The following is a 27,377-nucleotide window of genomic DNA, read 5'->3' as shown; positions in this document are numbered from 1 at the left end:
TAAGTGACTTGCTTAGAATGCAAATCAATCATTTTAAAGCATACATTACTTAATTCAATATTTTCAAGTTCATTTATAGTCTTACCTGGCTGGCTAGATATTTCTATGAAATCGATAATAATTTTGAAGCAGTCGCTTATTTTATTATACTTTTAATGGCACGAAAATACTGCAAAATACGAAATTTACAAGAATTTTAACATTCAACAATCTTTATTTTAATTTATTCCCATGTTTTTGGTTTTTGCAACGTATACAAAGGTCTAGTATTTACAAAGTTGGTATATTTTGCGACTTAAAATAGTGCAATTCGAAAGACAAATTTCGGTAACGGTGCTGCCATCTTAATTGCGGGAAATTTTTAAGTTTTTGCAGAACAAGAAGAAACAAACGTTATTTTTACATTAGTTAGACTAAGTTTTAATAAATGTGTGCATACGGCATTATAAACATCTCAAAATATGCTTATTGAGCATTTAATATAAACGATTACATTTAATGCGCCAATGTGTTGTTACCATTGCTCTGCTCGCCAACATTATTGCGGGCAAGTTTACTGCGTCGGCGGAACTTGATGATTAGAACTTCAATGACCCAAGGAAAGGCACAAAGCGCCATAAATACGTTTAATATGTGAAATACCAAAATATAATCCTGAGTGCGATCGCGTATGTAACCAACTATTGGGCCTATAAGAAACATTCCATTGCCATGAGTGAACATAAATAAACCGTAACCGCTTGCAAATCTGCAAAACAAAATTGGAAACCGTGTGAATATTGAGTTAACATTAATTGAAATTAGCGTGAATACCGTTCCTTGGGCAAATAGTCCGCGAAGACCAAAGGTAAAGGGACGTGAATCCAAGTACGTAAAAAGCCCAGAACCGCTGTGATGCAGGCCATTCCCATAAAGTCAGTGATTCCATCGAAAGCTGCATGCAATAAGTGTATGTATAAGTGAAATGTTACAATGCGTATGTATGTAAATCGCTATGTATACCGAAACGAGCAAAGACGGTAAAAAGTGCACCACCCAAGTAAATGTAACGTGCCGGCACCTGTATAAAAATCGCAGTAACTGCCAAAAATATTCGGGATAGCAAATCGGCTGAAGCGCCTATTGCAATTATTTTTGCGGTATCAACCTGAAAAGAAAAAACGTAAAAGCTAAAACAAAATGGAGTAAGTGTGCAAAAGGGTTTGCGAATATCAGTGCAAAAGCAAATGCAAATGTAACGTATAGCCGATTCTTTCTTCTGTATGCGCATGCGTGCAAGTGGGACAATTATAGTGCCAAAGTAAAAACAAAATGGCATGCAACAGTCTAGCAAATTCTCTCATTTGATTTTAATTTTTGGACCGTGAAGTTCATCCTCTGTCTGTATTTAAATTGGCAATCGAGAAAAATGCTGCAAGTGTTTTAAAGTGTTATTAAAAAATAAAGCGAACAATTAAGTGACAACTTAAAAATTTGAAAATCTAATAATATAATAAAAGGTAAGTGAAATTTTCTTAAAACATAATTTAAACACGAGCTTGAACAGCGAAATAAAATATGACGCAACACGTTTTGCAAATACAGTTAAAAGCGCATGCGTGCAATCGGGACAAACGTTGTGCAATTTGAGAATGTCAAAAATTATCGTCAAGCTCTTATTTAATTACTGGAATTAAATGATTGAAAATTACTAAATGTGTTGTATTAACGAATAAAAACCCGAAAAGTTGAATTTGTGATCATTTCCATAAAACTAAAAATCTGCTTGTGAATTTGAAAATACAAATGTAGCATCTTGTATGTATTCAAAGCAACATGACGCATTTGTGTTTTCATATTTATTTATATTTGCGTCTTAAAATGATATCTTTGAAAATTGTATTGCAATTTCAAGCACGTGATTAATGTATGTATGTACATGTATGTATGTACATATTTGTATATGTACATACATTGGTATGTAATCATGTATATATGTATGTAGGTGCCTACACTTTCAAAATGGAGGAAAATGTGCGCATGCGTGTGCGAAATTTATAAAAGTGCTGTTAAACATTCATATGTATGTGTATGCATGCATACATTTATTCGTAATTATTGGTCTGAATATATTTTTTTATTATTCAACTGGTAGTTGCGAATGAATGTGTGTTATGTATGTATGTATATTAAGTAAATTGATTGAAGCGTGTTAATTAGACTTATAATGTAATCATATTAGTAAATTTGATCGATGAATACAATTATTTGCCAGTAACATTTACATTTTCAAATATTTATGTAATATTCTTTAAATATTATATGAGTTGCATTTATGAGACTAAAAAAAGACTAAGAAATGACAAGAACAGGATAAGTACATGCAAGCACACGTGTGAACGAAGGAGACAGTTATATGTTTCAAACAACAAACAAAATGGCGATGGAAGTTCCATGTGTTCAATGCTTACAACACGTTAATTGTATTAATGTTGAGCTTGATTCCAATGATATTCAAAAAATGTTGGTTGAATAGGAGTATGAATAAAATTAAATTAAAATAATGATCATTAATGAAAATAAAATAGTTATATTCTAAGTTAGGATTACAATTATTAAGTTTTGTTACAAGAATAATAATAATTTTATCATCACCACAGCCAAATAATAATTTACCTATTGGAGTCGGGATAATTTGAGCATAGTAAGTTTATGTGATTACACGATCAATTCGAATGCTAATGACAATTTGTACAACTATAGATCGCACTGACTTACCTTCGTGTAACCGAGCTCAAAGAGATATGTCGGCTGCATGGTGAAAAACGTGATGTCAGAGTAGAGGGCAAAGGTGATGCCAAGCACAATGTTCACATAGACGGGCTGTTTGAGCAGCGTCAGATCAAGAAAGTCCACAATGGTGGCACAGAGACTCTTCTTCGTGATGACCTCCGCCGGAGGGGCGGCGGCCTCCTGTTCACCCACTGGCGATCCGCTGATCACCGATTGACGACGCGATGCCTGCAGGCTGTGCATCATTTGCGGCGATGCATCCGACACCACCATGGAGCCCGTCCAGTTGCCAAGACTCGTGATGCTCGAGGCGCGACTGCGCAGTATTTGCAGGGCATGTTCCTCGGCATGCGAGGAGACGCGGCGCGAGCTCAAGTGCGAGACAGGCAGCGAATCGCGGACCTCCGACTCTGTGGCAAACTCCAGCTCTGGTATTGGCTTCAGCGGTGTCTCTGGCTGCACATGGACAACGACTGGCTGTGATGGAGTGCTCGACTGCTGCAGCTGCAACTCCTCCTCATCCAGGGGAACGCGTTTCATGTGCCATTCGACGGGCTGCATGAGCAGCATGCCCAGCACAGCGTGTGCATTGATGCCGGTGAGTACCAAGAGGCAACCACGAAAGCCATACCATTCGAGCAGCTTCTGCATGGCAATGGGATAGGCCATCGCTCCAAGGCCGATTAAGGTCTGGGCGAAACCCATCCACATGACACGATTGAGCACAAAGTAATTGTTAAATGTCGTATAGCAGGTGGGCACAATCAGACCAAAACCGACGCCCTGCAACAGGCTGAACGTTAAGAGCAGATGCAACGTCGAGGTGGCAAACACCTGCAGTGCTGTGCCCAGACAATAGAGACCGCCGCCCACGAGTCCCATGCGACGCATGCCATATTTGCGAAAGAGCGAACCGGAAAAGAGACCAGCAAAGCTCATGGCACAGAAGAATGTGCTTGTGATGATCGCAATGGAGCTCGTTTCGGCGCCGATGCTCTTGAGGAAGTCACCGAAGACAAGACCGAACGAAGGCAGTGACGAGAGGCCGCTGATCTGTGTGAGGAGTTATAAATGAAAGCTGCTGTCATTTGATGTGATATATTGAGAGAGAGAGAGAGAGAGAGTATGGCTCACAAATGGAAACGCCATGCCGATGCAGACGAGTATTCCCCAGCCGCCATCGGGAGGCACCAGCTTATAGGATTTGGATTTGGCTGGCCTTGTTGTTGCTCCTGTCGTCGCCGTCATCTTAGCAGCTCGAACGTTCGACGGTAAGTGATTGTCGACTCATTTTCCCATCATACCATCACACGGCATCCGCCCGACTTTGTCCGCTGACAGTAGCAATTAGTTTTATGGTGATCTCCCCATTTTAAGCCCTATCTGATAAGATTGTGCAAATAGGCCCTGATGATATGATGCTATTGCTGCTGCTGCTGCTGTTGCTGCTAATGATGTTGTCGTTGTTGTTGTTTAGTCCCAGTTTAGTAGTTGGATGCTACTGCTTCCGTGCCACGCCCCATATTAGGTTGGCAATACCCTTGCCAAGAGCTTGTCTACATTATTACAGCTTTCCTTAAGGTTTCCAGCATGTCAGCGAATTTGATAAATCTAGCTGCAGCTGCACGCAACTTGTGTCAAATCAAACAATCAAACAACTATATATTGTAATTCTATATAAATTCTATACTATTCGTAATTCTTTCAACTTAACTACGAAATTTCCATTCTAGAGTATTTCATCTTCGCCGTGTCGCATCTCGATTCTTAACATCTTGTTTTTTGTGTGTAATTGCAAACAGAAGCTGTTGGAAGTAAAGTCACAACTATCGTAATTTTTTTCTTTTTTTTTTCTCTTTTGTATCCACAACACTACACAGCTTAAATAGTGATAACATCAAGCGAACTCTTTAAATCCCCGTGAGATTTATTACAGTTCCTCTCCCTTGGACAGTCACGTCGTATGATTTATTGAAACTTAAATTTATTCTTCACGCATTGCCAACATTTACAGTTGTCTGTTTACATTCCTCGCCAATTTTTATGGTCGCCCAGCAGCGAGCTCAGAACAACAATAGTTGCAACAGTTGGTGGAGCATCATCATCAGTCAGTGTTACAGAAAGAGATAGTGATTGCTCAATTTATCAACGTTTTCTATTTCCTCGGAAATACTTCATCATATCGCAGTTTTTTCGCTTTTATCAGCTTTTTATCGCTCTTGTTCTAATACCCTGTAATTATGCAATCGAGTGAAAGGTGTGTATTTGCATTAACATTAGATATGTGTCGCCATATCTCTTACGTGTCTATCTCGGTGACGGACTTTATCTATATAGACTGGAATCTCCAAAAATTCCTTTATGATTTCTTGTATAACACTTTCTGATAATATTAGTAACTGCTTTCACATTTGAAAGACAATTGTTTATAGCCTTGACTGAATGAGAGAGCAAAATGGTTTTTCAGTTTTATATCACTTTATTTTAATTTGATAATATATCATAGATATATTTATATATTATATATAAGGCTACAATATCGTCAATATATGCATGTCGAAAATATTACAATGTTATCTAAATATATATATGTATGTATGTATATATAGTTACAGTAGAACTACACACAGATCTACACATATATGTATGTAGTCTATGGATATAGTAAATGTATACAAAAAAAAAAATTAGTCAGGTCTACACACATAAAATATTTATTGATCTTAAACGCTGCTTAAGTACACACTTGTGGGGTATGTCTACAATATTTATAAGGATCTCTGTGTGTCGTCTGCTTATGCTATATCTAATCGTGTTTCTGCAAGTGATGTGACCTGTGACCCCACAACATCAAGTTAAAGTAGTTCTTTTTTCTTTTGTCTGATTTGATTTGATTTTAAACCCTGTGTTTAATTTGTAAGTTTCGTTTTGTTTTTTTTTTGGTCATGGCATCTCGTGTATGTGTGTTTAGCAAAAAAAACAAACATTTTTATTGCTTTCCGTTTTGTTGTCATTTATCTTACAATAAGGCATATTTCCAATCGCTCTCTTGGGAGCTACAAAATTCCGTATACTACGACCTGTTGACACAAGGAACTAACGAACTCCTCGATTTTTGTTGTTGTTTTTTTTTCTGGCATTTTATTGGCGTGTTAATTCTCTGAACTTGTTGATATTGTTTTTTTTTTTTATTATTTTGCTGGTGGGTTCGTTCAAAACTATTTATAACATATCATCGTTGTCTTCCATCTCTTTCTTCATTTCCATTTATTGGCAATAATCTTTTCATCGCTTCCTCGTTCTGTCCTAACATTTGTTTAGTTATTCAGTTCACTTAACTTGGCTTTTAAACTATATAAAGTATATGTCTAGATTAATTTAGTTAATCGTGTGTGTATATGTATGTATACATGTAAATAGGCATATCAAATCGGTCTATTGATAGAGTATCTTTATATCAATTCCCATTTCCGTTACCTAAATAGTTTCTTTCATATAGTTTTTGTTTTTTTTTTGTTGGGTTCATGTCGTTGTTTTAAAGGTACAGTTATCAATTTTAAAGCCAGTTTCCTTGCCATTATCTTCTTTTTGTTTTTTTTTTTGTATTATTTTTGTTTTTATTATGTTCTAGTTGGTAACTTATAAACTATCTTTGAACTATCACATACAAGTTCATTCAATAAACAAAATGGAGAGAAAATTTAAAACAAAAAAATGAATATAATAATAATAATAAAGACGATTAACTAATAATTATAAATGATGTTTAGAATCAAACGCACTTTCATGTTATTTGCTTCGATTGCTATAAAAAAAACTGGCATTATTTTCCGTGTAGTAAAAAAACAAAAAACGCAACCAGCTCAGTTTAATCGTAAATTGGGGGAATTACATAATGTTTTGTTGTTGTTGTTCACTTAAGCAATTTTGGAGGAGTATTCACATGCAAAATCTAGTCAAATGGAGTTGAATGGTTCGCTTTAGAATTCAATTAAATTAGAGATTTGAATTAGCTTAGTTATGTGTGTATTCACAGCAAAATTTGTTAATCTTATTAATGCAGTCAGTTGTTAGTTTATTATTTTCGCACACATTTGAACAGTGAATACTTCTCCATTTTGTCGAATTTAACTAAATTATTTTGCATTGATTTTCGTTTATAGTTTTCCATTTTCTTTCTCTTTATATCAATAGTGAATACTCTCCGTAGTCGCAATGTTGCCAAGTAGCTATTTAAGTATTAAGTAGTTAATGAGTTTTGTATGCTCTTGATATATGTATATGTATATGTAGATATAGTAATGTATGTGTTATGCATCTTTGCTGACAATCATCGTCTCTGTTGATCTTTGGCCATATTACAGTTTAATATCTTGGGCAGTTGTCGTTCCCGTTCCCGTTCCCGCTGCTGTTGTGGCAAGTGCTACATCCTGTTGCGCTGTTGTCGGTGGCTGCTGTGCCGCATCCGCAGTGCGGCGACGCGACTGAGTGTATTCCACCAGATACTCGATGCCCCAGGCGAAAGCGCAAATCATGATGCAAACGCTCTGAGCGTGTATGCAAATCGGATAGCTGTCGGTGACATCGCGAATGAGACCTGAGAAGATAAGGAGGGAGAGAGAGAAAGTTAAATGAAAGCTAGAAGTTTGCAGATTTGTAGTTACTCACCAATCAATGGCCCAAAGCAGATGACAAACAGCGCTTTGCCAACCAGATGCCAGCCAAAGGCCGAGGGCAGCTTCTCTAGCGAACAATACTCGGAGACGGTAAGCGTAAAATTGCTGAGCGCCGAGCCACGGAAGAAGCCACAAATGGACAGCCAGAGCATCAGTTGTGTCCAATCTCTTTGCTCCGCCATAACTATAAAAAATACCGAGAAACATATATTAATAAAAATGCATTTCCCTTTCTTATTTCAGCACACTTACTGGAACGTGTGATGGCCACAAAGATGATGGAGACGAGAAAAATGGTGCGCTTCTTGATCGTGGTGCGATCAAAGATCGGTGGCAACACAATACGCGCTGCAATATCGGTGATAGCAGTGATCGACAGACAGTAGGCGACATCGGCCTTCGAGTAACCCAGATTGGCAAAGAAGAACGGCGTCACCATCTTGAAGTTCATCTCGGCAACGTAGAAAATCGACAGACCAAACAGCAGATTGAGAAACATTTTGTCCTTCAGCATGGCAATATCGAGGAGATCGGCAAAGCGACGCCAGAAGCCCAGCTTCTTGGCATTCTTCTTGGCCTCGGCATCGTCGAGTTCGGTTTGCTGTTTCTCCAGCTCGGTGGGCTTCATTTTGATGAAACTATCGCGATGGCCGCCCAGAATGCTGCCGGTGGCGGTGCCGACGCGTCGCAATTCGCGATCGTTTTGCTCGAACTCATCGTCGCCGGTGTTGAGGTGGACTTGCAGTATGGAGCCGGTAAAGTCCATGTAGGATAGATTCGATGTGACGGATGCTTTGCGGCAACGCAACTGCGTTGTGTTCACCTCCGCCTGGGATGGATAGCCGCCACTGCCGCTGCCCACATCCGCCGACTGCACGCCCGCCAGCGACATGATGCGCGGAAACGTGGGACGCTTGGTCAGGCCGAGTCGGGAGCCATTCATCGTGTTCATGGCCATTTCGGAGTAGTTCTTGCGCATCGAATGCTGATGATTGTGCGCATTGTGCTTGTTAAAGAGCAGCGTATTCAGTTCCGGCAGCGCATCCTCCTCGTTCCCATCCTCCTTGATCACTTTGAACTCCGGCGCACCCGAAGCACCGCCACCGCCGCCACCAGACGTCGCCGTCAATTGGGGCTGCGGTGTCGGCAGTGCCGAGATGCACATCAGTTCCTCGTCATCGAACTCCTCCTTCATGTGCCACTTCACCGGCTGCAACAGCACCGAGCCCACTGTCGCATTCAACGCAACGCCAGCCAGCAAGAGGACAGCTCCTCGAAAGCCATAACCCTCGAGCAGGACACGCACCAGTTGCGGCATTATCAACATGCCCATCGCTGTGCCCGCCATCGAGAGGCCCACGGCCTGGCCACGCTTGTGCTTGAAGTAATGATTGAGGGCCACAAAGGCCGCCGATGTCGAGAGTCCCACGCCAATCCCATTGATCACACTGTATGTGCTCAGTATGTGCGCCATTGTCGATGCCGGCGACGTCAGCGCCAAGCCCAGACCGCAGAGCAGCGAGCCCGCAATTGCCACTTTGCGATACGAGAACTCCTTTAGCAGCGGTCCGACAAAGAGACCCCGAGAAGTTCATGCACACGTCCATTGTGCTGATAATCACCGCAGCTCCCGTGGTGCCCACATTGAGCTCCCTGAGCGTGTCGCCAAAGAGCAGTCCAAACGATGGTTCAATCGAACGCGTTGCCAGCTGCAAATGCAAATGGAGAACACAGAGGGGGAGAGAGGGAAATGGGTGAGTTATTGATTGTGCAACTTTTGAATGTGATGCATATATTAATCATATTCATTTAATGCTAGCTAATGAAACAAAGTGCAGTTGGATGTCGTATATTTGATTTTATTTGCTTGCTCTTTGGAAGTGAGTAAGAATTCTTCAATAGGTGAGTTATTGAAATTAGAAAATTGAAACTAGATTCAGAATCTTCTCTTTCGACAGTATTACATGAAAATAACTGGAAGTTAACTGTCCTTAAATTGAGATACCATTTTATAGTAAGTACTTGATAACTATCTATATTCTTTTATATTCTCTGTTTAATTTGCTGTTTTCAATACAGAAACGATTGCACAACAAAGGAACTGAAAGAAGTTTATATTTAACCCAATCTAAATGGAAATCATTTGGAATTGCATGAAAAACTAAAAATGTGGATAATATTAAACAAGTCTCTGTGGAGTGAAACATACGGGAGTTGAATGTCGTATATTTGATTTTATTTAAAGATTATGTAACAGGTGATTTATCTATAATCAGAATCTGCGCTTTCCTCGGTTGAAAGCATACTATTAATCAACTTCACTCTAATTGAAATGATATTTAAGTAAGTTCTTGATTGGTGTCTATTTAATATTTTATATTCTTTTTTTAATATATTCTCTTCATTATCAATATAGAGTCAAATGCACAGCGAGGGAAATGAAAAGGATAATAATTAACAAATCTACATGGAAATCAGTCGGAATTGAAAGAAAAATAAACTACATATGTGGATAATAAGTCTCTGTGGAATGAAAGCAAAAGTCGATTGGAAAATTAACCTAATGTAAGTAAACGGAATTTGTTTCTTCTTTTTGCTTGCTCCTAAAAGTATGCTTATTATTTATATAGATTTCAAGAACCTTACTCAACCTTTTTTGTTCCATCTAGAAGTATGTTTGTTTGTAAGTTTTTTTCACTGATTGTTGATAGTAGTCATGATTGATAATGCACGCTAGGAATGTTCGTTATTCGGCTTGTAAATGAATCACTTGTAAATCAATCGAGAGCAGAGGATCAATCAATCAGACTTGCTGTCGTTATCACATGGCATTATATTAATGAGCTCCGTGACAAGTCTGATCCTGTTGTTGTGGTGTATTGTTAACAAAACGTTTGAAAGATCGTTGCCAAATGCACTCAACAAGTTTTGCGTTTGCGAAATTTTCGCTGGACAACATTTACGTGCCGTGATCAGGTAGCTAATAAGTCAATCCTACTGCTCGACGGGATATAATTTATGGCCTAAGCCCCCGATTATTCAGTATTTTGTTTTGCGTTGCCTCGTTCTCTATTTTTGTTTTTGGTTTTTTTATGTTTTTTGGTTCTGTGTGTTATATTATCCAATTTGTTGGAGCTAATCGGGTGTTCAGTGAGCGCGTGATTTATCGGCCAAACAACAGCAAAACACATGGCAAACAAATCATAATCAGCAGAGCACAATGGGAACTCGAAAACGAAGCTAAGGTAACATCAACATCAACGTCAACGTCATCGTTCTTCTATCACACACATTATCATCATCGGTGTGATAACGATTGACTAAGTGGACAAAACACAGACCGACTGACTGTCCCTGCCGCCAGCTTTACTTGACTATCTATACTATCTACACATATAGTATACATATACACGCGTTTATATAAATTGTACTTGTAAGTTAGTATCAATGAGATATATATATATATATATATTGAATGCACTTGAAGTGGTTGCGAGACACACTTCTAATCCCTCTCCATTGAATGTGGCCTCCATTGTATATTTTATCATGCCGCAGCCTGATGATTTCTTTCGTCCCCCAAATATCACTCCACACACACACACACACACACAGAGCGTGGAAGGGCATTGATGCCTCCTCTTGAGCTGCATGACAACAAGTCTCAACAACTCAGTTAGTCACTGGGAATTAGGGACTTTGGAGACTGAGATATTCATTTGTATTCAATCGCTGATATAGTGCTCGCATTTTAGTTTTGTTTTGTATTCAGGTCCCAGTCTCCCAATTTTAAACGATTTTTGTTGGTGCGATTGCTAAACAATAAATTATTACTAGATTGATCTGACAATTGCTGAAAGCTATTACAGAATTAAAAAGCAGGAAATTAGAGTAGCCTGAACAGCATTTAGACACTTTTTGTTGCGGTCGATTTCAGAAAGATTTCCCAACCATTATTGTTTTTTATTTTATATTGAATTTTTGCAAATAGAATGCAAATTATATTATTATATTTACAAAAAATAATATGATATCATTAGCCAACATCGTTTAGAATGTGATTTATTCTCGGTTCGGATTACAAGATCAACAATCAATGTATTTAGTTATTTTCTATTATGGGCTTTGAAATTTAAATACAACATTTTTGTTGTTGCAAAAGAGATTTCAGGAAAGTATTTTTTCTATTTCACTTATAAAATTAATACATTGAGTTAATTTCTATTTATTGAAAAAGAAATACAAAATTGTTTTTTTACATTGCAATTGGGATTTCAGGGAAGTATTTATTGTAATTCACTTATAAAATGTTTAATTGCAGTTTTCCGAATTGAGTTCAGAAAAACAGTTCCTACAATTATTGTTTATTTTATATTGAATTTTCATAAATAGAATTCAAGAATACAATATAATTCTATTCAGAAATGCGGCAACACATCAAAGGAATGTAGTTTTAGTCAACATGGTATTAGAATACATGCTTTATGCTCGGATCAGATTACAAGATGAAAAATCAAAGCTGAGAATGCAACATTTTTGTTATTTCCTTTTTATGGACTTTGATCTTTGGAAATAAACAAAAAAAAAACAAAAGTATATTGCAACTGGGATTTCAGGGAAGTATTTATTGTATTTCACTTATAAAATGTTTAATTTTATGGCTGCTGTTGCCTGTCATTTATAGCCTTAAGCGAGCGACGAGTACTCGAACATTGTTCCTCTAGTTAATGTTGTTGCTGCAATTGTTGCCGATGATATTGATGATGGTGATGATGATGATGATGATTCGTGAAGTGCTTTATTTGTGCTTTGGCAACGATTATTATTGATTGTGCTGTTATTGATTTTCGCGTGTATCGCTTTTCATTTCACTTAGAGAGAGAGACAGAGAGCGAGAGGTGGCCACCCGCTACCCTCACTCTGTCCCCTGCCTGCCTCCCCCTATCAGCCGTGTGCTGTGTGTGTGTGCGTCCAAAGTTAGCCGTAGATGTTTATGGACGCCTTCATTCAAAACGTTAATTGCTTGATAATTGAATTATCAGCAGCAATCATAATTGAAACTAGAAATGGGGTAAACAAAAAATAAAAAAAAAAAATAAAAAAAGCACGCGCTCGCTTAATGATTTCTGTACAAAACTCTCCCAAAAATAGCAAATAGTTGACAAAACACGCTAGTTGGTTGCCTAGCCAATGGTTTAGAAGCGGGTTGACACAAACTTTTTATTGTTACTGTGTGCTAGGGGAGTGGGAGGGGGGATTAGACTTTCTATAATTGCCTGCACTTTGATTTCATTTGCTAGCAATTTTCACACACACTCACACACACACACACACTGCCTCGACCCCCCGCATCGTGTGTGTTGCTCTTGGCTTATCAAATGCGATTCGTTTATTCGATTATATTGAACATAATACTTGCCCTCTATCGCATGATCTGTTACGGCATTATCCTTATCACAATGATCTATATGTTTTAATAGAACTCACTCTTAACTATTGACTGTGATTACGCAATCTCTTTCTCTCTCTCTCTCTCTCTGACTTGCTATTTCTTTCTGTATTACGTCTTCTATATGTTATAATTCATATCAGAATTCGTCATTATATTACAGTGCTTAAGTTTTGCTTTATTCATAATATTTATGTAATTTCTGGTGGTTTTTTTAATTGCTTATTGTGCTATTTTTACTCAGCGACTTTTTAAACTTGATTTTTATACCCCCTAATCTCGGATGATTATATGCATATTACAATAATTTTCTTTGCGCCATATTATTATTGTTAAATTTATTGTTTACCTTGTCAGCTAGTAGAATCCTAAATTTTACTTTTTATGCGTTTGATTTACTGCGTTTTACTATTTATGACATTCGTTTGGCACAGTTTCTAGTTTCTTTGCTTGCTGACTCATTTCCTTGTATAGTATGCTTTATCACCAGTCGCATTACATAATATGCAGAGTGGAGTAGAGTATTCTTATCACATCGATAGTTATAGTTCTCATATGTCATTGATTTCATTATTTGTTATCCAACTTTATTTTTTGTAAATATCGTTAACTATAGGGATCTACTCTTTCTACATTTCACTTCACTCCCTTCGACTATAGTCTACTTTAATCTTAAGTTTGTTCCATCGAGTTACACTTCCTCTTCTCCATTGTTTGCATTTGCAATGTGTAAATACATTCACAGTTTTCTATTGTGACGAATGGTTTTTATTTTTATTTGTATTGTTGTTATTTTTTTTTTTCGAAATTTCTTATATATATTTTTGTTTGTTATTAGCTTTGCTATTTTTTGACGGTTTTAGCGAAAAACAGCAAAAGGCAAACAAATAACAAGACAGAAAAACATGAAAAACAAACTCGATAATCAGACGGGAAAGCAATCGGGTGGAGAAGAGGGGAAGGGAAGGGGAAAGGGTTCATACTCAGTTCGTAACCATTCGACAAATGCTCTAAATCAGCTTTTGATTTATATTTATTGCCTCTGTTTGCGCCGTTGATTTGCTCGACCAACACAGAAGCAAGATGGAGGGGGGGAAGTAAAGACGTAGGGGAGAGGAGGGGGTCGAAGTTATTGCACTTTCTGTGTGTGAAATTTGCACAACTTGGATCGGAACCAAACGAAACGAAACGGAGCGCTTTTATGATTTGTAAACATTTGTGCAATATTTTCCAATCTAATTTACAAGTATTCGCCAGTCACAAGTTGTTGTTGTTTTTGCTGTTGCTGTGTGTTCAGTTGCGTGAAATTAACGTGACAATCGCATGGTTTGTTAAAAAACACTAGTCAAAATCCGAAATCTATATATGTATATATATGTATACTACACATACCTGGGTGTAAATGCATATATAGACAAGCAAGCGAATTACTTAACTATCTTAACGGTTATTCGGTTGTGCGACAGGCACGTTGTCCATTACCAATTTGCCCATTTGTCCAATTGTTTGGCGCGTCATTGTTGTTGGCCCATTTTTGAGGCACACACACGCTTCGTGCTTTTTATTTTCATAATTTATTTATAGATATTGAAAACAAAACTTGTATTTTGTACTTGTTTCTATGCAAAGCACAATTAGTATCACTTAGTTCCCTTTATTTTGTGTTTAAGAACTTTTTGCGGTATATTATTATACCATATTCTATTTTTTATTAGAAATTAAAAGCACATTCTTATATTGAACTTAACAACTTACGGAATCTTAGTGATACTAATTCTGATTTGAATATGGAATATTAATATTCAAATCAGAATTATTATCACTAACTTTGTGCTATATTTTTACAGGGTTTTATCATATTCTATTTGAGTTTTTATTTCAAGAAAAGGGGGAAATGAACTTTAATTCGTACTTTTCCATATTCAAATCAGAATTATTATCATTAAGTTTCCGTAAGTTCTTAAGTTTGTTAAGTGGCTTAGATTGTGGTATATCTTTACAGGGTACAACATAATCTATTCGGCCTTTTGATAAATTGCAAATGAACTTTAATTTGTACTTTTCCATATTCAAAGTAGAATTATTATCACAAAGATTGCTTTTATAAGTAGCTAACGTATTTAACATAATCGATAATTACTCTGCTGTCGATCTGGCAACGACATGCGTTGTTAAGTTGGCTGCACTTCGGTCATTATTCATTAATGGTCGTAACAAGTTTAGCTTCTTTTTGCGAAAATCAAAACGGAAAAGCAAGTCAGCATTCCAATTGTCTGTAGTTATTGATAAGCAACATATAAAGACAGAGACATCAGCAATGCAGATGCAAGCGATGTTAGCATAGAAATTCAATGAAATGAAATGATTCGTTTATTCAAATGAACGCAACTCGCGAATTCTACGCAAGAGCAGAACAGAGCAGAACAGAACAGAGCAGAGCAGAGCGTGAATAATGCGTGATCGTGACTGAATGTTTTATTCAATCACGTGTTATCGACTCTGTCGGGGTCACTTCCATGGTGGGCTATTTCACAATGCTGCGCAGCAGGAGGAGATGGGGAGGGGACAGGCTGTGTGATCACTGATCACCGTGTGACGAGCGGGACACGAGCAAGCGTCGTGCTCGTCGAGGAGGGGATTTAAGAAATATTTCGAGCAGCCGAGTTATCAGCGTGTCTCGGTTCGGTCTCGTATATTTTTTTGTATTCTTTTTTTTACCAATTATTAAATTGTGTCTTGTCTAAGTATATCTATCCAAGATATGGTGAACCATTGATATTTTTCCCAGACTGTTGCGAATTTTCCACACACACACACACCTATGCATATGTAATATATGATATAGGTATTTCTGCATCGTTGTATGCGTTATCTGTACTTTTTGTGGGGGAGCTTGAAGAGACGGCGTCACCTTGCTCTGACTTGTCGATGACGATGACGTCTGAGGGCCTTGTGGGACTTTCGACTTCCGATGCGAACTCCTGATAGTCGTCGCATTCTATTCTAGACTGTCGCCCCGCTTGACTTTTGAGCTATCATCGAAGTCGTCATCATCGACATCGTCGTTGTCGTTGTCGCCGTCGTAAATCAAGCTTTGTCGCGTCCTCGCTTTCTCGTCATTCTCGACGTCATCATCTATTGATTTCCCATTAACTTTTGCGTGGCATTTTTTATGCTTTCAACTTTTCTACGATATATTTTTTTATTTTTGTCTCGCGTCCCTTAAAACGTGGAATTTCATTTGCCCGACATCGTATCATCATCACTCAAGACTCCTTGGCCCGATAAGAATGTTCTGTTGTGTTGTGTTTTGTTGTGTGGCCTGTGGCTTGTGGCTTGTGGGAAATGGGAATTGTTTTTAGTCCTTTGCCCCATCACGACAAAAGTTGAAATGCAACCAGCGCTATAATTACCTGGCTATGCATTACAAATCGAGTGATGTCAAGGAAAGGAGAACTTCGAATACATATTTAATGATACCACGCAGTTAAGGGAGCGCCTAAATATAATTGATGATCTAACATTATGCGCGAATTCTGAACTAAAAATAGACAGTTTGTATCAAGGATATTAACCTTTTATTGTCGTGGCTTCTTAGCTAACCGGAAGTTTATTGCGTTTCGTTTTGCTTTATTACGTGTTTTTTGTTATTCTAAAAGAATAGCAAAAGGTCAATAGACGAACTTAAGTTGGCAGCCCCACAAAGTCGAGTTTGCAGCGCTGCAGTTAAAATATTACCAAGAAAGTGCATTGCTAGATGTCATTATGATAAACTTTGACAGCTAATTTCACCTTAAGCTTGGGTGTGTCTGAAGAATTAGTCAGCAAATTTACAACAGAGACATTAACATTGTTAGGTGACAACACTGTAAATTATGGGTTAACACGAGTAGCATTTGTTGTTTTGACCGAATGCGACATACTGCGTGTATTTTGTTAAGATCGCAAGCTGATAAAGTAATAATAAGACTTTAATAATTTAATTTGTATTTTGTAGTGCTAAAGCTTCGAACTCTTACATCACGATCAATTTATTCCAGACTATTTATAGAATTATTAGTTGATAATCAGAAGAGGCAGAAAAGCCAATTGAGTTGCATTGCACATACTCAAGAGGGGAACTCAAAATAAAAAAAAAAAAACAGCTGGCAATTGAGAGAGATAACAGGTCGATAAAGATGTTAGGGAGTTTCCAAGAACTGGGCTTTTCCATTGAAATTTGCGGCGGTTCAACGGCATTTTGTTGCTTTGCTTCTTGTTGTTGTTGTTGTTGTTGCTTTCTGAGTGGACAGTTCAATATTTGGACGTCGTTTCGCATTCAGACTCTCAACTCCGACGACTTATTCATAATTAAAAGCAAATTTACACATTGTACTTTTACGAGTTTGTTGTATTATTATTCGAGTGCGCTTGAGCGACCTCCGAGATATATCTCATTAATATTATTATTATTATTATTTTGTTTTTTTTTTTTGTTATTCATTTGTCTTAATTGAGAAATGCGTTTTGTTTAATGAGGAGGAGGGCATAAAACAAAATACGAACAAAAAAAGCAAAAGCATTCGAAGATGTGAGAGATAAAAAGCCTTCTGTTTGTAAAGATCGATGGTAAATAAATTTGAATTGAATTTGTTGTGGCAATTGGAGGCAATTAACTGTGAAGTACATTTCACTACAAATACAATAAATATATATGTATGTACATACATATATTCGTGACTTGTGACTGCGACTTGTGACTGCGACTGCGACTGTGACTGTGACTTGTTGTGTGTGCTGTGCTGTCAAACATTTCAATTAAAATGTCGACTCTCGGGCGACGCCAGTTGACCATAAAAACAAAAACCCAACTGAAGTGAACTCGACTCGGAATTGAACGCAGAGTATCGAGAGTGGAGAACGAGGCTGAAAGGGAGGGAAGGGGGGGGAGAGACTTTTGCTGTGCTCTCACTCGAGCTCCGCATGATCACAATCATGTGATTTATCCACACACATACAAAGAGAGACAAACAAACACACACACACACACACACACACATATAGAGAGTGGGGAGTGCTGTAGTTGTATGTAAGTGATCGGTCGGCTGATCTGTTTGGACTGCAAACTAGTTTTGGGGCGCAGCAGGAAACATAAACACACAATACTGCAACAACACTTGCAACAAAGTCACGTGATCTCTCAGCTGCCTGCCTGCCTGCCAGTTTGCTTTGCTCCGCTATTGTTACGCTTCTCGTTATGACTCTGCGCTGCAACAGTAACAACAACAACAACAACAGCAACAACTAAGAAAAAACCTGATTGGCAACAGGCAACGCGCCACGGCCGCTGTCGTTGTCGTTGTTGTCGTCACTTGTGTGCATTGACTATTGACATTGATTGAAACTCATTGCAGTTGGCAACACACAACTTGAGCACAATAATTCGAGCGAAAGAGCAAGCAAGAGAGAGAGAGAGGCGAAGAGAGCGCTCTCCTCTGCACGTGCTGGCATTTGGCCAGCTGCTGCTTGACTGCTGTTTCTGTTTCTGTTTTACTTGCTCTTTTTACTGCTACTCGCACTCAGCTGTTGTCATCGTTGTTGTTGTTGTTGTTGCTGAGCTTCGTCGTCTGGCGCGTGAATTCAACATTCAACATTAGATCGCCAAATACACAATATGCGAAATGCAAACAGGGACAACACACAATACACACCACGTTTTATTCTATTCCATTTCTTTTATATTTTTACTGTCTTTTTATTGTATCCTTTCCTTTGCCAGTTGTATTTAAATTAACAGTCTGCAGATTCGTTTTAGCATTCACTTGCGAAACGCTGTTTGCTTAATTTAAAACCAGCTGCGTCGCAAATACCCTGCAAACATCATAAGTGAGCTGCTGGGTAGTATCGAACCATATACTACATATATAGTATTAGAGTATTTGCTAGTCGCCATTTCGTTGTTTCAATTTCATTTTTCATTTTATATTCATGCTAAAAGTTTTAAAGCTCTCCCAATCAATTCAATTTGAAATTGTATCGAATGTGAGATAAATCTCTGAGCCGCCCGCAACCGATAAAATATAGTGTCGAGACTTTCGCACCTATTAACGAGAAGAGCGCTTTAATAGATCAAACACAAAACACACTTTTTTTTGGGGGGTTTGTTTATCTTATTAGTTAGTTTCATGCGAAATTCGCTGAAACGCCGAACCTATTGTGGATCTATTAAAGGATTTGTATGATTTCGTTTTAGCTGCACTTTTGGGGATTCCGAGAATTTTGTGATTTTTTTTGTCTATAAGCACAGCAAGTAAATCACAATGTGCTATAATTAGCCAAACAATTTGGGAATAACTCTGCCTTGAAATAGTTTATAGTAAAAGTTGTTTTGCAGTTCATTTACTTGGCTTTTTAGGCATGCAAATTGAAACTAATAATTTGATTTCGTCTCATTTACAGTAAATAATGACAAGCCAAGTAGAAGCTGTAATTTTTATGGCAATTATGCGAACAATTAAGATGGATATGGATGACAACAACACTTGGAACGATTATAAAGTAAATAATTGTTTATGTTTGCTTACTTTGAAATATCAAAACTAAGTATTTTTCTGTTGATTTGATCATTTTTATCAAATACCAGATTGTAGTTCTTGTAGTTTTCATATTCAAGACTGTCAGTCTAGTATTTGATAAACTTAATCGCATGCCAGTGATGTATTTTAAATTTAAGATTTCAAATTGGCTGCTTTTGAAATAGTTGATCTACGATCTCATGGTTTATTTTGAAACACTACAACATCAGTGAAATTGATAGATCTTTGTAATACATAGAAATCGTTTGCGGAATATTCAATCACGGTAGTAGATAGTTTGCTTTTAATAACTATTGTACTGTGATTGAATAATTCGCAGGCGTTGCCACATCATCGAATTTGTGAATCTGAGCACCAAAAGGCTATCAAAGTAAAACATCAGTCAAATCGATTGACCTCTGTAGTAAATAACAATCATTAATACTTATAAATGTTTGCGAAATATTCTATCATCATTGTAGATAGTTTGTTTTTAATAACTAACACTATGTGATAGAATAATTCGCAGGCGTTGCCACATCAGTGAAGTTGTGAATTGTAAGTTGCCACATCAGTGAAATTTATAGATCTTTGTAATAAATATAAATCATAATGTTTGCGGAATATACGATAAGAACCTTAATAGATATTTTGCTTTAAAAATATCTACTTTGGGATCGGATAACTCGCAGGCGTTGCCATATCGGCGAATTTGTGAATCGTGGGTGCCAAAAAGCTAGTAAGGTTCTAAGTATTTCTCAAGCATTGCCAAATAAGTGAAATTTATATTTTTTGTAATAAATAAAAATCATTAATATTTATAAATGTTTGCGAAATTCTCCATTACTTTGATATAAAGTTTGCTTTTTATAACTTATACATTGTGATGGAAAAATTCGCAGACACATCAGCAAATTTGTGAAACGTGAGTGCCACTGGATCAGATATATATGTACATATAAATATATCTAACAATAGGACTCGTGAAATCATTTTGTTTACTACCTAATATATTTTTCTGTATTCCATTTTCATTTCAGTGTTTGGAAATACTATAGCGAAAATGATCTGTGGAGATCAGATGGAAGCGTGATGTCTTTATCTCTATTTATTTCCCATTATTCACCATAAATGGGTTCAGGATGAGATGTTTTTTTGGAAATACACAAATTGGCTACAAATTTTTGTGTGCGCTATGGAAAGTGACTTCATCGAGAGCAATGTGGTGAGTTTGATAATGGGAAGAGGGAGGGGAATGGCGTGTTGTATGGGGGCGTTGAGTCTGCGCGAGCAAAGTCTATAAATAATATGACAACTATTCATTAAGATGATGTGCCAATTGTGGGTTTAATTGCCAGTCCGCTTGATTGTTTGTTTTGGCTACAAATTTTTGGATTAGATTTCCCATGCCAGCTGCGCGATACTCATTTGGTTTTTTATATTTTTTTTTTATTTATCATCATCTATGAACCATAGACGTATAGACGTATAGATTTTGCCAGTGTGCCAAGGTGCTAATCGACCCACCGGCGATAACACCAGATTCTATATAGTAGTAAATCAAAAGCGAAACGGAAACCAAAACCAAAAAGTAAACCTAATTGCAAAAGCAAATCAATGACGATATTTGTTATGTTGCTTTGATTTCCGCGCTAAATTGGCATACTAGTTAGGAAGAGAGAGAGAAAGAGAGAGTGTCACAATGCGAGAGGGAGGGCGAGGAGAGGCTCTTCAAATAGAAACAGCAAGAGAATTGTCAACAAAAAGAGAAAACAAAAACAATGGTTGAGTTTCAGTATTGACACTGAATCCACAGAGAAATACAAGTGGACAGCCAGACAATCGCATCGATATAATTTATAGGTAAATAACCAAAGCAGTCCGCGGCACTCGACTCGAATCAGGCAAAGATATGGAAAAAACGTCTGCCAATAGAGAAAAGGGGTGTGATAGAGAGGGAGAAAGGAGACGGAGAAGGGAGAAGATTGGCTGTGTGGCACACGGCGACAAAAGTCGAGCAAAGTCCAAAGAGTGCGCAGAAATTCTTCGATTTAGTTTTTTTTTTTGGTTTCTGTTCCAATTTGTTTTCCAAACAAAACAATACACAACACGACGATTTATTTCCCCCCTCAATTCAATATAGTATTCAAGTACTACATACATATGTACATATGTATTTGTATGTCTTATAACTCAATCAGTCCGAACATCATGGTCTTTGTATAAATTAAAATATTACATTTCATTTGCGGAAAAGCCTGAAGGCAGCAGAGACGTTGACGTTGACGTGAGTGATTTCATTTGAATCATTTACACAACTGTTCTTACAATTGCTTTTATTGGGCAAATCATTTCGCTGGGATTTCTGACAATTATTTTTAGCATTTCTACACTATGTACATATATTGTCAGCATTGAATTAAGTTTAGTTTTCAACAATCCCAGGTTAGTTTTTTGGCGTATAGTAGATCTGTCCAACAGATATATAGCTAATCTATTGGACATCAACGCGACCCGCTTTGTTCCGGCTGATTGCTGTAATTATACGATGAGCTCACAAAACACAATTGTGTCTCGATGTGTGTGTGTATACCGTATATTCTATATAGAATGGCATATATACTATATAGTTTATAGAAATATATCCACTCTCTTTTGGTTTTTGCATGCAAAATGATGCAATTCGCAATTCAATTTGCGCACTGGCCAGAACCAAAATGAACCACATCAATGCAAATCCAAAATCGACAGCAACTGTAAATGGTTGAAATGTTTCAGTAGCTTATCGGATATGTTATCTTCATTTTCATTTTTTCCATATAACCCTATCATTAATGTTGTCAATGCTCTCACTTTTCAGGGTAGCTGGATATTACGAAACATTTTTGCAATTCACTTTTACGATTCGGCTTTGTAGAAAAGGGAATTTATTGTTGGAATCTAAAAACCATTCTCATACTTATGTTTTATTTATGAGACTATAGCATAGAATAACTTAACTTTACCTCTTCTCTCTCTCTCTCTCTTCCTCTCTGTCTGTCTTCGCAAATATCAATACAAATGTGAATGTGAAGATCGGTGTGTTTATTTTTTGGACCAGAGTTAGCACCGTAGACAAACTCACGAGGTTAAACAAAAAAGCGCCCCGATAAGATCTATATAAACAGTGTACAAATTAGATTCTACTTAACACATGCTCGTATTTATGGCATCTTCTTACATAACTAACGACAAAATGATTGTGCCCTCTAACAAATAGAAAAAGCAAAAAAACATAGGTTGGGTAGTAGTTTCAAGGGTTTTGATTGATACTGATAACCTTTGTTAATGTTAAGAGCACTACTCGAAATAAAGCAGTACAATGTTCTTATTGGATATAATTAAAAATTATCAAGGATTTTGCAATTAACAAACACACACAATATCAATCATTATACAATAACCCAGTATTGTGTTTGATTGGGATTTTTTGTGTTATGGATTCTGAATTTTTGTGTGTTTTGTTATCTGTTTGCGATTGTAGGGCGATTGTATAAGATTTTCAATGGGTGATTTGCTAATTTGCCTCGTAAATGATTTAAAAGTGATTAAACAAGTGTTGCAAACGATAACCAAAAGCAGTGCGATTAGTGAACACTATTCTTTGATCATATAATCGACTGACCGACTAACTTCCCAGCTGGTATCACCAAAAAAAAAAACACACACATACTATGTACATATACTATATATGTTCATGACGCGAATGATGATAGTGTCAACGTTTTGTTAATGTTAATGTTTTGGTTTCGTTCGTTCTTGTATTTTTTTTTTTTTTTTTTTTCTGAGCTATTTAGTGTTCCGCCCATAAAAATGCATAATATTGATACGGACAAGTGCCGTGTTTTCGATGTTCTCTCTCTATTCGGTTCTGTTTTGTTAAGAAATATAAACGGGGGTAAAATTTGACATCAATTAAGTTTTATGAGTGTTTTAAATTTTAATTTGCGCATTAAAGTGTCAAAGAACGCTCGAGATTTGAGAGTGTAATCGTATGTGTGCGAATGTGTCTTTGGAGTCGGAGTGAAACCAATCATCGTATCATCATAAAACCAAAAAAATATATGATTATCTTATCAAATGGGGCTTGTTACCAAGCAATTATGTATGTGTACCGTTAGGGGAACCAATAACATACGTAGTTCAACTAGTTCCATAAATACTCGACGTTAATTGCAGAATCTTGTTAGCGATTAGAAAGGATAATACTTCTTCCGGTTTCGTTTCGTTTCGTTTAACTTGTTTGCTATTCGATATACAATGTATCTGACCCATCTGGCAAATATTACAGACTCTTACAATGATTACGTTAACGGTTAACGGTTATTGGTATTGATCTTGAATCTGAACGGACTGGTAATCGGGCTTGTCAGGTGTCAAGGTCGCTTGCTTCTTGGCTCAGGGGAAGCAACAAGCAACGCAACAGTCACAAAATGTACTCGCCAACGCGTTTTCATTGTTTTTGATTCCTCTTTTATGTTACATTCCGTTTCGTCGATTTGTTTTGTTCTCTTTTCTTACATTTTCTGCTTTTTTTTTTTATTATTTTTTTCAATGTCGAACAGAATTGCTTGCATTTCGTTGCTTTGCTTAAATGTGTCAGGTACCATCGGGTTCTACATACTATAATATATGTATGTATTACATCTCTTTATGTACATACATATGTATAAAAAGATTGTAATAGTCGAGTGCGCTCGACTTGAAGATATCAAGACTATATCAATTGCAATTGTCATGAAATGTTAATGCATTGTTGTAGGGTATTATAAGGTCAACTTGATAATAACAGGGTATAATATTATATAAACAAAAACAAATTTGTATACATTGGAATTGTGGTGTACATTAACATTTCGATCGTTCATTTGACTGACTTTATGGCCAAGTACATTGACTTTAGGTATTACGATCTGATAATATCGATCACCCATTTTGTTCCGCCCCATCCTTCCCATCAGTACGATTCGTGAATAGTTAATGAGCCAATTTGAATAAATGTGCCCGGCTTTCAAATACCAATTGACCAAGATCGATTCCTTTTCAATAAGTGTGGAAAATGGGAAAAGTTTGTAGCTAGATATCTCTTTCTTATATAAAACAATTTATTCGCAGTATATCTGGCAAAAGCCGCTATAATCTATGACTAATAATTAAATGATAAGTGTGCCAACGCGTTATATATTCGATAATTTGGCGGTGCTGTTCATATTTAAAAGTAAACTGAGTTCAAGTGGTTTATGTTTTGTATATTTTTGTATTTCCTTAAGAGCTTTTGATTTAGACTGAATATATATCTCTCTGTTGTTTGTGGCTTATTAAATCAACAGCATTTTATGTGTATTAGAAAACATACCATGGTGTCGATTTAATAATTTACACGCAATCGTCACTTCAGAACAAAATTTGAAAGAATTCTTAAAAAAAAATTTCGGATAAAAACTGGTATTGACATTGAAGACAATAGAGTTTACTAAACTTTACAAAGCACAGATACAGATCCATAAATAAAACATGAAAACAGTAGGTAGAAGGAACAGATGTTTGCATTGAGTTTCTGGTATTAGTTTCATTCACATTTGTATCGGATGTATTATAGAGATAAGGGCACAAATAAAATAATAATAATAACAATAGACCCGCATTATGGTATATCGTCATAGTACAGTAAATCTTATCGTAAACAAGTTAACGACAAACAAAACACCACACAATGGACAATTTGCAGGCCCTAACTAACCTATCCCAAGCAAACTAGTTTTAAACTACAACTACTCATTATTTGGTAGGAGTATATCAAAAAACATTATTATTATTATTTTATTACTAATGTACGAAATGTGTACAGAATTTATGTTTGTTTGTCTGTTTGCCTAGATATCGAAGGGTAGATAGATATATACTTACATTAACCAGACTGACGCCAAAGCAGGCGACCCAGCCCCAGCCGCCATCGGGTGCTACTTTTCTTGGTTGTTTCGTAGTCATTGTTCTGTTTTTTTTTTAGTTGTTGTTGCTCTGCTTCTGCCTCTGCTTCTTCTTCTACTTTTCTGTTGTTGTACTTAGTTGGTTGACTGATTCCTTATTTTGTTGTTGTTGCCGTTGTTGCTGTTGTTGTTCTTTACGCTACTGCTACTTTGGTGTCAAATGTGCATATATAGCGCCGTTTCTATATAGTGCATATATAACATATGGGTATGTGTGTCTCCGTCTGTCGCTGGTATTATGGATATTTATCACTCTGTTGCTGTTGCTGCTGCTTCTTCTTCTTCTTTGTCTTGAAATTGTGCGCCTTTTCTTATTTTGTGTTTTCGAGTTTTGTTTTGATTTTCAAACGTTGCGTTGTTCTCTTTTCACTTCTTTCTCTTTTCCTCTCCTCGGTTTCTTTCCCTCTCTCTCTCGCTCTCACTCTCTTATGTTGAATATACTTTGGAGATTTTTATGGAGCGCGTTGGATGTATTATTTTTGATTATACTTTGTCTTTATATTTTTGTAAAAAAAATTTTGTGTCGCACACGAAAAAATACTCAAAAAAAAAACATGAAAACGTACAGGAAAAGTACAACAAAAAATTGCGACGCTTTGAAAATGTGTCTGTTGTTTCTGTTTGTTTTTTTTATAATTATTTTTTTTTCTTTTTTGTCAAAGTGCGTTGTTGTTTTGGTTTTCTAAGTTGCTGCCAAGGTTTTTGTTGTTGCTATTGTTTTTTTGCAGTTGTTAATTTATTTATATATATTTAGTTAGTTGTTTAGTTATGCTAATTATTGTTGTTGTTTCTGTTGTTTTTTTTTTTATTTTTGTATTCTTCGTTTTACTTTTGTTCATGTAATATTTTTGTTCTATATTGCTTTTTTGTTTTTCTTCATTTCCCGCTTTGTTGTATTATCAAATTGCTGTTTTTATTTTTCAGTAAAATTTGTTGTAGATATTTGTTTCTATTCTTATCGTCTATGAAATTAAAAGGCACATTTTTGGCGCATTAGCGAGAATATTATATCGCGAGAATTTGATATTAACAAAAAAAAAAAAAAAGTTGTGAAGTTATGGAATAAAATGAATTATTTATTTTCTGTTGGGCGCGCGATTGTTGTAGTCTAGTTTTTGTTTTCGACTTATTTTCCAGCTGTTCTTGCTTAAATGTGTTGTTGTTTTCTATTGGCTGTCTGTTTGTCGTCGTCGCTGTCGCCGTCGCCTCCGTCGCTGTGAGCGTATTCTTGGCGTTTGCTAGCGTGGTCGCTTCGTGCAACGCTATTTATTACAAACGGGGGTGTGGGGGCCTAGCCGGGCTCTCCGCATCTGTTCGATGTGTTACGCGCGACTGTTCAATCGATACTGACTGCCCGTCAACAGACTGCCCGTCGATTTAGCCTGACTGCCGCCTGCTGGCTTGCTTGCTTGGTCTGCTAGTCTGGCCTGCCTGCCTGCCTGTTCGAAGAGAGCCGCGGCGGAGGTGAGCGCGAGAGAGCATGGAGAGTGGAGAGAACCTGTGTGCTTAGGAGTGCATTGATGTATGGGTTGTGAGTGTATGTGTGTGTGTGTAAAGTCGCTGCCTGCCTTAGCTCTGAATGTGTGTGTCAAGATCATTCGTTCTATTGCTAACACAGAAATAGAGAGAGAGAGAGAGAGAGAGAGAGAGAGAGAGAGAGAGAGAGAGAGAGAGAGAGAGAGAGAGAGAGAGAGTACTTCTAATGTGGCTGTTCTTACGGTCAGTCACTAAAGTCAATTTGGGGCTGGCTGCACTTTTGCCAGAAACGCAACCCCCAGTAACCGCAACACAGCAACAACGACTGCAAGAACAATAACACTCCGTTGGCTTTTCGCCGTCTAGCTAATTACGCGTCGCGAACTTTACTGCTCCTCTTCGTTTGTTTCTTTGTTTAGGCTCG

General features: G+C 37.1%; 2 protein-coding genes across 2 annotated transcripts; both read right to left on the bottom strand.

Moving 5' to 3' along the window:
• Nucleotides 1–246: 246 nt before the first annotated feature.
• LOC132796906 (monocarboxylate transporter 9) lies at nt 247–4,049 on the bottom strand. Its single transcript, XM_060808255.1, has 5 exons — nt 3,907–4,049; nt 2,758–3,825; nt 1,003–1,147; nt 814–934; nt 247–748 (listed from the first exon to the last, which is right to left on the bottom strand). The coding sequence occupies exons 1-5, from the start codon at nt 4,018–4,020 to the stop codon at nt 496–498; spliced, it is 1,701 nt and encodes a 566-aa protein (XP_060664238.1). The 5' UTR covers nt 4,021–4,049; the 3' UTR covers nt 247–495.
• A 1,644-nt stretch (nt 4,050–5,693) lies between these two features.
• On the bottom strand, nt 5,694–26,845 carry LOC132795093 (uncharacterized). Its single transcript, XM_060805540.1, is given in 5 exon segments — nt 5,694–7,369; nt 7,441–7,632; nt 7,701–9,030; nt 9,032–9,157; nt 25,398–26,845. Coding segments are annotated over 5 exon segments (1,968 nt in total). The 5' UTR covers nt 25,479–26,845; the 3' UTR covers nt 5,694–7,130.
• Nucleotides 26,846–27,377: the final 532 nt, after the last annotated feature.

The sequence above is a fragment of the Drosophila nasuta genome, chromosome X (genome assembly GCF_023558535.2).
Source record: "Drosophila nasuta strain 15112-1781.00 chromosome X, ASM2355853v1, whole genome shotgun sequence".
Classification (NCBI taxonomy): Eukaryota; Metazoa; Arthropoda; class Insecta; order Diptera; family Drosophilidae; genus Drosophila; species Drosophila nasuta.
Note: the sequence above shows the minus strand (reverse complement) of the source record. Positions and strands in the feature narration are given on the sequence as shown.